A 16,030-nucleotide genomic window follows, 5' to 3' on the forward strand; every position below is an offset into this window, starting at 1 on the left:
AGAGTGCCTGCCATTAAAGCCTTCCTAGAAGGCCTGAAGCGGGTCATCCCTCCCAGGACCCCGCCAGCTCCCGTATGGAACCTCAATGTGGTCCTCACCAGGTTGATGGGCCGACCCTTTGAGCCTCTACATTCATGTGAGATTCAGTTCTTGACGTGGAAAGTGGCTTTTCTCATAGCCATTACGTCTCTACGACGTGTTAGTGAGCTACAGGCGCTCACTGTACAGGAGCCCTTCATTCAAATTCTCTCCAACAGGGTGGTGCTGCGCACTAACCCTAAATTTCTTCCTAAAGTGGTTTCACAGTTCCATGTCAATCAGACCATTGAACTGCCCGCGTTCTTTCAAAACCTAGAGACAGTAGCCGAAAGAATGCTCCACACTCTTGATGTCAAACGAGCTTTGATGTACTACATCGATAGGACCAAAGACTTTAGGAAGACACAACAACTCTTTGTTGCCTTTTCAGCCCAGCACAAAGGTAACCCCATTTCCAAAGCAGGTATAGCCAGGTGGATCGTTAAGTGTATTCAGATTTGCTATCACAAGGCTAAGCGCACTTTAACGGTCCCCCCCAGAGCCCACTCCACCCGCAAGTTGGGGGCCTCCATGGCTTTCCTTGGTAATATTCCTTTGGAAGACATTTGTAGAGCAGCCACATGGTCTACACCACACACATTTACTAAACACTACTGTGTAGATGTGCACTCCAAGCAGCAAGCAGCTGTGGGGCAGGCTGTTCTTAAGACACTTTTTCAGACGTCTGCAGCTGGCACAGGCGGCCGCCGTTAATGGAGGGACTGCTATTTATTCTATGCTATAGATTTGAATTCAGCAGCCCACATGCCTCTAACTGAATATGCTACTTACCAGTATGCATCTGTTCTTGGCATCTAGGGCTGCTGACATTCATATCACCCGCCCTCCTCCCCGGCGCCTGTAGCGGCTGCAGAATGTACACTTACTCTTAGCATGGTCATCGCTCACACTGTTACACTCCATCTTCGCCACAATGGCTAAAAACAATCTGGGGATGGAGTCGATGCCCATGCGCACTGTAGTCCAGGGGAGGAGCCACCTATCTCGTGATACTTCGAAGACTCTTCTAGGACAACAATGTGCAATCATCCGGACCCAACACTAGGCGGCGATCTATGCTATAGATATGAATGTCACGAAATGAACAGGGGTTCTGCCCAAATTACCCTCCCATACCTGGGCAAGGAGCATCACATGGATGAAAAAGTAGAAAGAAAGGTACTGAGGGAAAAATAAAGCAAATGCTACTTCAAAACAGGATACAGTTTATTAACCTGTTTTCTTCAATATTTTTATCAGCAATAAATGATGATTTTTAAGAAGGACAATATAATGAATCACAGAGAAAGAGGTGACCAGAATATATACAGTAATCAAAACGTATAATTGAAATATATACAGAATATATACAAATGTGTACCCTAAACAAAAAGAAAAACAGGGGGAAAAAAAACACAATTAATTATCTGTCGACGCAGTCGCGGTCGCGTTTCCGCCAGTAGTATCTTGTGGCTTCATCAGGACAAGGGTACTTAGAAATGATGTACAAGCGCCACCCCCCCCCCCCCCCCCCGGAGGAGGGGATACCACCCTGAAGGATACAGCCAACCTCCTCCTATGGGACAAACAGTTCGATCTCTCCTAGATACTCCAAAATTATCAATTCTGGGTGTACAGAGCAAATTATTTCATGGGTGTGTATTTAAGTATTTAAACGACCACCTAGGCGTATCACACAACCTCAGTAAAGTCAACAGGAACCACCTCTGCGACTAAAGCTCCCCAGGTCACCAAAAGGCTAGAAAAGCACGCAGCGTTCGTCCTACCGATCCGCCGTCCGAGAGTCAAACAACAATCAGCAGCCCTACATGCCAAGAACAGATGCATACTGGTAAGTAGCATATTCATTCCCCCGCAGGCCGCCGGCACAAAATGCTCACCTCTCCTGCCCAGTATGCTCCTCAGCAGTCTTCCCCCCCGGTGGGGTCGGGGGAGAGGAAACCCTGGACGCCTCCGGATGGTTGCTGTGCACTGTGGCGGCGTCAGGCACAGATCAGGTCACTTAGGAGTCCGGGGCCGTTCACCGCCATTGTCTTCACTCGAGGGCCCGACGTCAGCGCCTCGCCCAGACCTCAGTCGAGTCGGCACCCACTCCGGGTCACTGGTTGGCACTTTGAGTCCACCGCTGCGAGTATGCACACCAGATGTAGTATGATGACCTATAAGGTGTTGTGGGATCAACACTTCTCTGGACTCTGGCCTCCTAACTCCCCCAGGTCCTGCCACTGAAGAGTGCTTCTTTTGTATTAGTCATGCAGAGGGTGCCAAAGTTCTTGACTATCTTAGAGGACCAAACCAATGTCTAGACTAAATTTCTCCCACCAGGGCAAACCACTATTGAACTCCTATTACAGTTTAACAAAGCCTCAACTAATACTTGGCGCAAATCTTGCTCTGCCCTTCCCATACCCCCCCCTCCCGCCAGTAGAGCACCAAATTGCACAACTTCACCTAACTGCCCTAGACGACCCTGCTTTTTTTGCTTCAGCATTCCTCTTACAAGAGCTTGGTGGTGCTGTCATTAATTAGATGGACTAATCCGATTACTTTGGCGACTACTCCTCCTGATCGGGAGTCCAAAAGAGGAGAAACCTTTGGGGAGGTGGTTTCTTCCAGCAGTTTGGCCCTCGGGTCATTCAATGCCATTTTCCGTCTGGCTGCTTTTACCACATTCTTTGGGATTCAGTTACTGAAGTCTTGGCAGGTGTCCCGTAAGACCTTTGACCTGTCCTCACTCAAACTATACTTGACTGTTGTGACAGTCAAATACATAATTTGTTGTAGCCTAGACACCACCAATTCCATTGGCATTAGTGTTGTCATTCGTGTTGTCATTCGTTGCCATGCTATGCTGCGGTTAACAGGACTGGTTCAAAGAGAGCAGGGCCACAGCACACTCTCTGTGCTAATCTGCCCCCCTGCTGCATCAACCCTATTGTTCCTTTTGTGGTTTTAGCAAAGACTTCCCATACAGGCAGCCAATGCACCCTCAGCTAGGTGCCCAGCCATTTCATGACCGTAGCTCCCACTGACTCGGACTAGTGTCACCAATTGGAGTCGGGATCCACTGATTCTTGCCAGGCTGGTAGGCCATGAGTTCTGACAAAGGTGGGTCCTGCATATCGTCCCAAAGGGGAATGCCCTACTCTTTCTGCTCCTTCGCACCTTCTTCCATCCACAGAACGACTGACGGAGAACCACCTGTCTTTTTTGCTGCAGAAATGGGCAAGCACTTTTGACCAAGGGAACAATTGAGAGGGTTCCTGCATTGGATTTGGGCAGTGGTTGCTACTCCCACTACTCTTGGTGCCAAAGAAGGGCGGAGGCCTTTGCCCTATTTTAGACCTGTGGCCTCTCAATGACTTCCTCTGAAAGGACAATTTCAAGATGCTCACTCTGGCACATTGCAAGTCTGCCCTCGACCCTGGAGACTGGATGATGGCGTTGAATTTGCAGGACGCCTATTACCTGTCCTGCAGGTACACTGGTGCTACCTGCGATTCATAGTGTGACAGGAGCATTATCAGTTTGCTGTGTTCACCTTTGGTCTCACCAGTGCCTCTCGGATGTTCACTAAAGTGATGGCAGTGTTGACAGCACATCGTAGGAGTTGAGGCCCTAGGCTTCTCCTACCTAGACAACTGGCTGTTTAAGGTAGACTCACACCAGTTAGTCATCTTCCACCTCCAGACTACAGCGACTCTCCTGTTTATCTATGTGGTTCATCATCAATGTGCAAAAGTCGCAGCTGTCCTTTCAAAGGCTCCCCTTCACCGGAGCCATTCTGGACATAGTTCGGATTTGTGTCTTTCACCCGAAAACGAGAGTCCAGGACGTTCAATGAGGTCAACTCTGATGCTTATGGGACTGATGGCCTGCTGGTCAAGCATGTCAGGTGACAGATGCAGGCTCTGCAGTGGGATCTGAAATCTTAGTGGGCCCAACATCAAGGGGACCTTTACCACCATGTCTAGATTTCAGAGGAGACTGTGAAAGACATATAGTGGTGGTTACTGGACCACGATTGGGTCAGTGGCAGACCCCTCTCCCTACCCCACCCAGAGCTGATGCTTGTATTCCAGTGGTTCGATCTGGTTTGGAGTGACCACCTGTTAGAAGTGGAGATCAGAGTTCTTTGGCCTCCTGGGGTGTCCCAGCCTCCATATCAATTTCCTGGTGCAGCGGGCCATCCGCTTGGTGTTGAATTCCTTCCTTCTATCAAGAGGAAGATAAAGGTGCATATGCACAACACCACCATGTGGTACTGAAGGAAGACTAGGAGTAGAGTCCTGGGCCCTGTGCCAAAAGATGCTATTGCTCTGAAAATGGCTGCCCATCTAAATATTTTTCTGGTGGTGAATCCCCAGCAGGATCAATGAATGGCAGGTGGAGGAGCCCAGCTAACATCCGAGTGAAGGTACTTCGAGAGGTTTGCACAAGGTCTTTTCCGTGATTGGGGAGTACCTTGACTCAATCCATTTGCCAGCATTGAGAACATGCAATGTCAGCGTTTCCAAGGTGTCTCACTAGGTGACGTTTTCCACCTACAGTGGAACTCTGGAGCCTTGTATGCCTTCCTGCTGATATCACTTCTGCCCCACGTTCTGAAGATCACATTTCTGATTGGCAGAGTTATGCACCCTAGTCAGGGTAAGTCACAACACACCATAAATTATCCTGTGAGCACCCTCTGGTAGCTTGGCACAGAGCAGTCAGGCTTAAATTGAGAGGACATTTGTAAAGTATTTGTGCAACAGTGTTAACACCACAAAGTCTCCACACCAGGTTAGAAAAATAGAGATTACTTTTATAAATAAAATAAGACCAAAATGACAAATATCCAACAAGTAGAAGTTGAGATGTGAACTTTAGGAATAAATGTAAAATAGCGCTTAGAAGCAATAAGTGCTTATATGGGTTATATGGCCTCACCGGATCAGGGCAAAGTCAAATGTTCAGGTCAACTGCAATGGAGCGTGGACCAGATACAGGGCTCCACTTAAGCCCGGTGAACAACAGTGTCTCGATCCGGGCTTGCACCAATGTCAAAGATGTGAGGTGCAGTTGAAGCGATGCAGTAGTGTTGAGCCACACAGTGGGCAAAATGCTTCGAGATTCTCCACGCAATGGTGACAATGCTGTTGGTTCCTAGTGCAAGGCACCGGTTGCGAAGGCGATGCGTGGTTCCACAGCAAGGGATGCATTCATTCCGAAGGTGTTCAGAGTGTAATGCGCCGGCTCCATTCCACTCTTCGACAAGGATGCGTTGGGTCCGACCCATGCAAAGGCAAAGATGTGCCGGTTCTGATGATGATGCATGCACTCTGGTTGTAGCTCCTCCTTATACCCACTTCCAAAGGCCCAGGACTGGGTTATGTTATGTTATGTTAATGCTTTTTGTATAGCGCTCGACTCACCCGGGGGCATCTCGGCGCTGTCTAACATTTTTCCTGCGACTGAAAGGGAGCAAATGAAACTAGGATAGGAAGGCTTTAAGCTGTTTCCTGAATGTGCTGTAGGTGGCCAGTTTTCGAAGGAAATCCGGTAATTCATTCCAGTACCTTGGAGCTAGGTATGAGAAGGATTTTCCTCCAGAGCGACACAGCCTGATGCGTGGAATTTGAAGGAGATCTTCTGCCCCTGATTTCTATGAGGTACATATTTGTTAAGTCTCTTTTGGAGGTATTTGGGGCCTCTTCCTTTAAGTGCTGTGTACGTGAGACAGCAGATCTTAAAGTGTGATCTTTTCCTCACTGGAAGCCAATGGAGTTCACGCAAAAGTGGAGCTGATGCAGTGCCTGATGGGCAATTCAATACCATTCTAGCAGCAGTGTTTTGAATCACCTGCAGTTTGTTCAGCAGGGTCTCTCCAATCCCTGCCAGCAAAGTGTTGCCGTAGTCCAGACAGCTGACAACCACAGCCTGGACCAGGGTTTTACGATGGGTAGTTGGCATAAAGGGGAGGATTTTGCGCAACAGAAGCAGGCTTTAGTAGCATGCACTGGTTGTTGCAGCAATGTGGTCCTTCATGGATAGGGTCTGATCTAGTTTCAGCCCAAGGTTTTTAACACATTGGGTCAGGGCTGGGGCTGTTCCCAATTGGGCAGGCCACCAGTCATCCGACCAACTAGCAGTGGCTTTGCCCATTAGCATTATCTCGGTCTTGCCCGGACTCATCTGGAGACAGTTCTGCGTCATCCAGTCGGAGATTACAAGCATACCTTTGGCAAACCGTGCTTTCTCAGCTACTATGTCCGTGCCGATCGGGAACACGAGCTGAGTATCATCTGCATAAGAGTTGATCTCAAAGCCCTGTTGTTCTGCAATCCTTGCTAGAGGAGACATATAAATGTTGAACAAGGTAGGGCTTAGACAGGAACCCTGAGGGACCCCTCTGTCCAAGCTGATTAGGTTAGAAAGATGAGAGCCAAGCATGACAGTTTGTGTTCTGCTGGACATGAAGTTTCGTAGCCATTTTACAGGTGTTCCCTGGATTCCACAAGAGGCCAGTCTCTCCGCAAGCATTTTATGTGAGATGGTGTCAATGCTGCGGAGAGATCTAATATTTATACAAAAGGGGGGTTTACCCAATTAAGTCACAGTGACCTGCGTGCTCATAGGTACATAGAGAAAAGGGGTCCCTGTACGTAACAAACAATATTACAAGGATATAAATACGTATACACAACTGAGTTGTCACACTGTTATTTAATCACAATGTGCTTTACAATGCAGTATATTCTTCACAGTCAAATGTTTGTGATAGTGCCCCAGGATTGGGAAGGGTGGGTGAGGGGATATGGATATGAGGAAGGGATGTGCAAAGTAGATCATTTATATAACTAATAAACAATTAATGCATCATAAAATATATACAGCAAGTCGATCTGGCTTGAAGGAATAGCCAGTAGTACAGTCAAAGCACTCAATGCTCAATGGAATGTCCAGAAAACCATGCCAGCGACATAAGTATTGCTCTATTTGTTGCTGGGAGCGCAAGCTGGTTCAGGTAGGTATCGTCGACATTTCGACCCCTAATTTAGGGTTAGGTACACGTAAGACCTTAAGGGCAGGGTCTTCATCAGGACGTGGTGAGTGAAGCGGTGCAAGTGATTGTTTTATGAATTGATCAAGTTGGTTGCATGATTACAGGACAGGCCGCAGCCGCGATCCCTGTATTCTTCAAGCAAGTGGCGAATCTATTGTACCAATGTTCCTAGGGTGTAGTATGTAGTCACTGCACATCAAATCAAATGAAAGACGGATGGCGAGCAGCCGCATCAGCGGTCTTTGAAACCATTAATAATGCGTCGCTAGAGAATTGCAGTCCTGCTATGTTAATTCAATCACGTGAGCCACATCTGCGGTCTCCTGAACCTTGGAAAATGGAACACCTTTGAAGGAAACAAATCTCTTCTACCGCTGCTTGTAGAAGAGATTAGTTTCCTTCGAAGGTGTTCCGTTTTCCAAGGTTCAGGAGACCGCAGATGTGGCTCACGTCATTGAATTAACATATAGCAGGACTGCAATTCTCTAGCGACGCATTCTTACGGTTTCAAAGACCGCTGATGCGGCTGCTCGCCATCCGTCTTTCATTTGATTTGATGTGAAGTGACTACATACTACACCCTAGGAACATTGGTACAATAGATTCGCCACTTGCTTGAAGAATACAGGGTTCGCGGCTGCGGCCTGTCCTGTAATCATGCAACCAACTTGATCAATTCATAAAACAATCACTTGCACCGCTTCACTCACCACGTCCTGATGAAGACCCCGCCCTTAAGGTCTAACGTGTACCTAACCCTAAATTAGGGGTCGAAACGTCGACGATACCTACCTGAACCAGCTTGCGCTCCCAGCAACAAATAGAGCAATACTTATGTCGCTGGCATGGTTTTCTGGACATTCCATTGAGCATTGAGTGCTTTGACTGTACTACTGGCTATTTCTTTAAGCCAGATCGACTTGTTGTATATATTTTATGATGCATTAATTATTTATTTGTTGTATAAATGATCTACTTTGCACATCCCTTCCTCATATCCATATCCCCCTCACCCACGCTTCCCAATCCTGGGGCACTATCACAAACATTTGACTGTGAAGAATATACTGCATTGAAAAGCACATTGTGATGAAATAACAGTGTGACAACTCAGTTGTGTATACGTATTTATAGCGGAGAGATCTAATAGCAGCAGTATTGCTGATCCACCTTTATCTGTTTCTAGTCTGAGTGAGTCAGTGACTGCTAGTAAGGCTGTTTCTGTGCTAAAACCCGGTCGGAATCCTGATTGTGAGGGGTCTAAGATTTCATTTTTCTCCAGGTAGTGGCTCAGTTGTTTGTTAAACATGCTCTCCAGCATTTTAGCCAGTAGAGGCAGGAGGGAGATTGGGCGATAGTTGCCCAATTCTCGTGGATCTGCCATTGGTTTCTTCAGGATAGGACGCACAAAAGTTTCCTTCCAGGGACTTTGAATAACCCCGGTTGAAATGGATGAATTAAATAATTGGAGAATAGCTGGCGCACAGCTAGTGGCTAAGAGAGCCAGAGTCTTAGGTGGGCAAAGATCAGTTAATGAACCTGGTTGGCACTACTTGGTTTGGCAAGATTTCTAGCCAGCAAAGTCCAGGTGCTGTAGCTGAATAAGTTGAAGTCTTTCATGTTGCTGAGACAAATACCCGGAAGGCAAGTCAGCAAGCACTTGGAGTCACTCTGGGGTCAAGTGATGCAGGTCCAGTCCGTCTCACTCAGGCAGGACAGCAGCAGCGTAGCTCAGCAAGGCAAGGGTTCAACAAAGCAGTAGTCCAGCAGAATGGCAATCTTTCAGGAGTACAGCAGTTCTACTTCCTTGCAAAGTCTTCACAGGTCCAGAAGTGTATTGAAGTAATTGTGTCAGAAGTCAAGTACTTACACCCTGTGATGCCTTTGAAGAGGGGTGCGACCTAAGCTTTGAAGTGCACAGAGGTCCTCTCTTCCTGCCCTGGTTCCAGACTCCCTACAGGTGGGGTAGCAGCCCCATTGTGTGTGGACAGGACACAGCCTATTCAGGTGTAAGTGAAAGGTTGTGCCCAGTTCCTCCCTCCCACCACACACATCCAGACACACCTAAGTTTCCTTAATGTGTGGCTGTGTGGCTGTCTAGAGGGAATACATAAAGCCTAGCTATCAACCAGCCAAACTGAGCAGAGTCAGGCAGCAGGCATCAAATGGCTGAGGCAAGTCATTTGCTTAACTGAAGTTTTAAAATCCAACTTCACTAAGTATTGATTTTAATTTACGAGTCCAGTAACACCAAACCTAGTCTTTCTCTTCGCAATTGGGAATTACTCTTAAGAGGTAATCCCAATGTTATGCTGTGGGAGATGTATGTCTTGCAGAAGTGAAAAGCAAAATGCTGAGTTTTTCACTGCCAATGCATGTAAAACTTCAAGGAACATGTCCTGCCTTTTAAAACATTGCACCCTGCCCAGAGATTCATACAGAGCCTACATTAGGGGTGATATGTATATAAAATGGGAAGGTTTAGGCCTGGCAAGAGGTGCATCCTGCCAGGTCGAAGTGGCAGTGTAAAATTGCACATACAGGTTCTGAAATGGCAGGCCTGAGTGATGTTTACCAGGCTACTTAACTGGGTGGCACGATGAGGGCTGCAGACCCAATAGGAGTATTTAATTTTCATGCCCTGGGCACAAGTATGCACTTTACTAGGGACTTATAAGTAAATTAAATATGCCAATTGGGGTTAAGCCAATATTACCAGGTTTAGAGGTGAGAGCGCAAGTACTTTACATTGGTCAGCAGTGGCAAAGAGCACAGTGCCCTAAATCCAGCAAAAGCAGGTCAGAAAATGTAGGGAAGGAGGCAAAAGGTTGGAGGACGACCACCCTAGGCCTGTCCGATCTAAACAATGTCCAACCAGCCTCAAGTCATCCTAGTAGCCCAGCAACGGGCATGAAGAGTATGGTATCCAGAGCTCCTGGGCATGAGCATGTATCATCCGATCATGGTACCCCCCCCGGGAGAACCTGTTGCAGCAATAGAGTAGGGTTCTGCACCCGGACCTTCACAATCTCCACCTTTATGTATCGAGTTTGAACTGCGACAGCTGATCACCTTTTACCTCCCTCCGTAGGTAGTAAATGTCATCTTGGAAGCCAGGCGTCCCTTGACAAACTTTGTACGCCTGTTGTTGGGACAAATATGTGGTGTGGCACATGTCAGAAGGACCCCCTCCAAGCCAAGTTATCGGACGTTACATTATTTTGTCTCTGGCCTGGCAATGATTTGCTCTGACCACAGGTAAGGGGTACCATTTGGCTCTGTTGGCCTTTTTACGGTAGACCGATTAGCCCTCATTATCTAAAAACGGCCTGCAACATTTGTTTCATTCTGTGATGCCACAGTGGAATCTTAACTTTGTCCTCACTTATTTGATATGCATCCCCTTTGAGCCACTTTACAGCTGCCCTTTATGACTTTCTACTCTCAAAACAGTGTTCCTTTTTGCCATAACACCGGCAAGTGATTGAGCTGCAGACTCTCTGCATCAATCCTCTGTAAACAACCTTCTTTCCAGGCAAATGTATTCTGCAGACATGAGTGTCGTCCTATTCTAACGTTGTAAAGCTGATAGATGTTGGTCAAACCATCACCCTGGTGACATTTTATGCTCTGCCCCACGCAGTCAAGAATGAGCCTCCATTGCATGGACCCCAAAAGAGTGCTGAGCTTTTATGATTGTATCAAGAATAAATAGGTGGACTATCAGCTTTCTGTGGGTCAAACAGCAGCCTCCTGGAGAACTGCAAGCTCATTTCTCCAGGGCCAAAGCTCTGGACATCTGCCAGACAGCTACGTGGGCGATCCTTTATACATTTACTAAGCGGTACTTGGACAGCAATGCACACTGGAAGAAATGTGCCCGCTTGGTCATTCAAGACTTTTTGGTTTGAACCAGTTCACATACTCCCCTCCTAATAGGTACTAGTTTGTTATCTATTGAAAAGGCAAAGAACCTGCTGTTAGGAGTCTCAAAAGAACAAGTTACTTATATTTGGTAAAGCTCTTTCTGGTAGAGATTCTATGTAACCGCAGATTACTCAACAACGCTCACATTCTCCCCATTCTGTATATTTGTCTCTACCCATAAATAAGATACCAATTCCTGGACTCTGCACACTGGTCTAAGCTGGTAAGGTAAGTGGTTTGCTCTATAAATTCAAAAAAAGCAAGGCAGGTAGAAACAATGAATGCACAACTGACTTTTTAAGAACTGTAGTCCAGAAGGAAGTGTAGCACACTTCCGGATGAGCACAGCTGTTGCTCACAAAGTGGGAGGCTGCTAATAAGCAGGGATGGATGTGCATGGTCCGCGCAGGGGCTGCATTCATCCAGGAGATTGCAGAAAGTGCCACAGGACTTCAATCAATCCCAAAGGTGTTATGGGGAATTCTGAACGAGTACTTTAGGGTACGGCGGTAGACATGATGCTGCTCTTATGCACATAGGTGTGTCAAAAGAAAGGAGGGACTTGGTTGTGCCTCAGTCAAGAAATAAAGGAAGGACCTATTCCTACATATATACAGAGTGCTGTGGCAAAATAGAGGAAGGATTTGATTCCTTTGGGTTCTAGCAGCTGTAGGCCCAGGCTGCTGCTTCAGGAGGATCTTCTGTCACAGTAGAGGTCAGATTCCTGCACCTGGGTCTGTACAATTTACACCTCCATGCATGGAGATTGAGCAGAAGCTGTTCACTGCATTTGATCTACCTCCCGAAGTCGTGGATTTGATACCGGTGCCTTTCTTCAACATTAGTTTGAACGACGCCGGGACAAGTTTGTGGCTTGGTGCGGTACCTGTTACACTTGACCTTTTGTAGGTTTAACAGTCAGATGCATTACTATTTGTTTTGTCAGGGTCGCAGCAAGGATTTGCAATGTGCACTGTTAAGGGTGATCTCTCAGCCCTTTCGTTGTTTTTTGCATTTAATTGATCAACTGTCCTTAAAATCACCTGCTGTGATGCTTTTTTTCTCAAAGGTTTGGTCCACATGTTTCCTTCTGAACCTTTTGTGTTGTCTGTGGGACCTTAATTTTATCCCTACTTTCCTTAGATGTACCCTTTGTGTGACATTTCACTGTTCTTCCCTGCTTTTCATGACCAATAAAGTCTTTCTCATTGCGATCACAGCTTGTTGTATCAGTGAGCTTCAAACTTTGGTAGTCCAGTCGCCCCACACAATCCTCTTTCTGCACAAATTCGTGCTTAGAACTAGAATGGCTTTTCGGGCCACAAGTTGTGGCCCGTTTCATTTTGAACAGTTAATCACGCGTCTGACGTTCTTTGCCCCACTCTCCCTCTCAAAAGAGGAAGACTCCATTGCTTGGACCCCCAAAAGAACGCTCAGATTTTACATCAGTCATATCAAAGACCATCAGTGGACAGTCAAGTCTGTGGGCTTCTCTGGTGCAGAGAAAGTAAAATAAATGCTTTAGAGGACTTTATACACATGGACAGTCCTCTGTATCAAGATCTGCTATGCCTTAACCAAGAAGCTGCCTCCTGAAGGTGTGGAGGGCATGGCTGCTACAACTGCGCGGGCTCGCCAAGTGCCTGGATATTTGTCAGCCTGCTCTCTAGATATCTGTGTACATGTTCACGAAGCATTATTGCCTTTACAGCTTGATCCAAAGGGAAGGGCCTTTTGTCCCTTTGGTCCTGGAGGACTTTCTGGTGTGTCTCATTCCACAGGCCCGTCACTGTGGATGTATGACGTTACAACGCACTTTTACAACGCATACCTTTACAACGCATTTTTTACAATGCAACATCCATTACAACGCATTCCATTACAACGCATGCCATTACAACGAAATTATAAAAACTACATTTACAACGCATTCCATTACAACGCATAACATTACATTGCATGTTTGGTAAGTATTGGATAGTGTAGGGGTAAAAATTACTATTCTAACTCCAGGGGGTGCAACAGTAGGGTAAGTGTTGGATAGTGTAGGGGTAAAAATTACTATTCTAACTCCAGGGGGTGCAACAGTAGGGTAAGTGTTGGATAGTGTAAGGGTAAAAATTACTATTCTAACTCCAGGGGGTGCAACAGTAGGGTAACTGTTGGATGGTAATGGTATGCGTTATAATGGTATGCGTTATAATGGTATGCTTTGTAATGGTATGCTTTGTAATGACATGCGTTGTAGTGTCATGCGTTGTAATGGTAGTGCGTTGTAAAAGTTGCGTTGTAAGTGTTAATTCCCGTCACTGCAGGAGGTACTACTTTGGTATCTATAGGTGAGCAATCTGTGGTTAGAAGTGTCCATCAGAAGATCAAAATACTTACCTTCTGTAACTGCCTTTCTGGTAGATAGTCTATCAAACCACAGATTCCTCATTGCCCTCCCACCTCCCACTGTGTGGAGTGGACCGTTTTTCATCTCAACAGGTCCCAAATTCGGAATTTGCCCACTGGCATGAACAATTGTTTTTCTGGGGGTTCTGTGTCTAAATGCACGGACAGTGTCAAGAAAGAAACTAATATGAGCGCTCTTGGGTTACGCCTATATGTAGCTCCAACCATTAATTTGAGGGGAGAGCAGAGCTAATAAGGAGCCACACAGCTTCACCTATGTCCGGATCAAGTCGGACACTTGGGGAACATTCTGAAGGTGAGGAATCTGCGGTTGGATAGAATTGTCACCTGAAAGAATGTTGCTAAAGGTAAGTAACTTGTTCATCTAATGGATACTCTATATGTATGCTGGTTCCTCACCAAATCTACCTGCTTCCCTCCTCTGAGCAGTGGTTACTATGCTAAAGATGAGGTATAGCTTAGTTGTTTTGAGTCCTGAATTCCTCTGAATTAGTCCGGCTTTTTATCTCCCTCTTAACGGCGCGCAGGAATAAACAACTAACGCACGCCATAGGGTTGTTCCATAAATGTCATTATGTCGCATTTGAGGTAGTGTTGGAGTCTAAATGGAAATATGGTGTCACCTGTTGGAACAGGAAATCTACTACCCATAGAGGTGATTCATGAAATGAGATAGAGTATTCACCAGAAACATTACTTTAGCTAATTTTTTGTTCCATTTGGTTATTGACTACACAGAAACATTACTTTAGCTAATTTTTTGTTCCATTTGGTTATTGACTACACTTGATTGTGTCTCTAAATAGTCTGCATGTGTTTCATTGTTTAGCATAGAAGCGGTCACCAACTGTTTAAGATGTGGTGTTTTGTTAATTTGTTAAATGGTAATAAAAAGGTTTCGCCTGACAATGTTGGAGGTCAATGTCAAGAACAGAACACAGGTCTTATTCTGTAAGTGGATGAATTTTCCTTTTAGATGTTTAATTGGAAATACTAGTAGTTAATCTGTGTTTTTGTGTTTTTCCCATACAGAGTTAATTTTCATGGAGCAGGTGGAGATACTAGAAAAGGTTTTAGTGATCATGGTTATCCAGCGCCATTGGCAAACACTAATACCTACTTGTCTCTGACTGATGGATTTTGTTCACCTGTAAAACATTTTAAAACAGATTCTTTGATTCCACGAGATGCGTGTGCTACCTATGCACATTTCAACACTAAACCTAAAGAACCCCTTTTATCTTTGTTCCAAAAAAGTTCTACACCTATATCTCATACTTCATCATCACCTGATGTGATTATAGAAGAAATTATTGACGAGGATGGCGAAAGTAAGTTTAGGAATTTTTATTCCAGGTTTCATACAATGAACACAGTATTGACATTTGTATCCCACTCCTTACTGATCCTTTCATTCTCTTTATAGACTGCATTATTTTTTTTAATAAAACATCCATTTACATTTTATATTGACCTATCCAATAAATAAATGTAATTCTGTAAGTAAGAAAGGATACAGTTATAATGAATGTTTCCTAATTTTATTCTGTTAATAGATTTTCAGCCCAAACGCGTCAGTGGTCTCCCTAAACAACTCAAGAATGCCATTTCCAAATCCACAAACCTAGCACACCCTGAAAAACGAGCAAGTATGTACTCCTTGCCATTTCAATCTCTTGAAATTGCTTTTGTAATAAATGTTCTTCACTATGTAATGTGTTCTTAAGTTGAAATTGGCATAGACTGTCTGTCAAGACTAACTTGGTGCCAGTGACCTAAACAGGAGCAGAAGTAAATCTTGCTGCAACTCTACACTATTACACCTACTGTAACCTTTTCTGAATTCTTTCACTATACCCCAGTAGGGGGGAAAGGGGAAGAAAACAGGTGCCATCTCAGAAGTAATTTGTGCACTTTCGGATGTTCTAGTTCCTCTACTCCCTCTCAGGTAGTGCTTCTACTCCCTCTCAGGTAGTTCTTCAGCGAGATTTAAGGAGGCGAATTTGATTTGCGCATATGCATGCATCTTAAATACATGTAATAATTACTTTAGTTATTCTCTCGCTAATATATTCTCAGAGTGTAACTAATCCTCTTAGGTCAAGCTTCTCACTTTTAGTTTAAATGAAAAGAAAAGCTGTCTTCAAGTCTGTCTCATATGAAGGAGGGAGAAATAGTTTCTAACAATTAACTTCAGAATTCTGTAAAACGTCTGTTAAACTGTTGACTACTACAAATGAAGTCTGTTACACAAATAAATTCGTACGGTTATTGACTTTTGTTCTTGTCGTACATATTCCTTATTGTTATCTGCTCCTTGAGTGATTCGACTTCAACATGAATTTCTCACAAGATGGAAAAAAAAATCGGAATTCCCTCTGAGTGCTCAAACTATTGAGGGTAGTGAAGGCTGAGAGGAAAATATACTCTTTTTTGATGACCAATTTTTATTGATATTATGAGAGACCAACAGAAAAGAACCATAGACCAGCAGTTTGTACAAATACCAGTGCGAAGCAGAAGTATGATGATCTTAAA

The 16,030-nt window shown here is 45.1% G+C and overlaps 1 protein-coding gene across 1 annotated transcript in view; it reads left to right on the top strand.

Annotated features, from left to right (window-relative positions):
* Positions 1 to 16,030, top strand: part of RNF17 (ring finger protein 17) — a 3,010,943-nt gene that overhangs the window by 741,360 nt on the left and 2,253,553 nt on the right. The window contains exons 13-14 of the mRNA XM_078657063.1: positions 14,525 to 14,823; positions 15,049 to 15,141. Coding sequence (XP_078513189.1) covers positions 14,525 to 14,823; positions 15,049 to 15,141 — 392 coding nt within the window. The remainder of the gene's footprint in view (positions 1 to 14,524; positions 14,824 to 15,048; positions 15,142 to 16,030) is intronic.

Source organism: Lissotriton helveticus, chromosome 8 (genome assembly GCF_964261635.1).
Source record: "Lissotriton helveticus chromosome 8, aLisHel1.1, whole genome shotgun sequence".
NCBI classification, from domain to species: domain Eukaryota; kingdom Metazoa; phylum Chordata; class Amphibia; order Caudata; family Salamandridae; genus Lissotriton; species Lissotriton helveticus.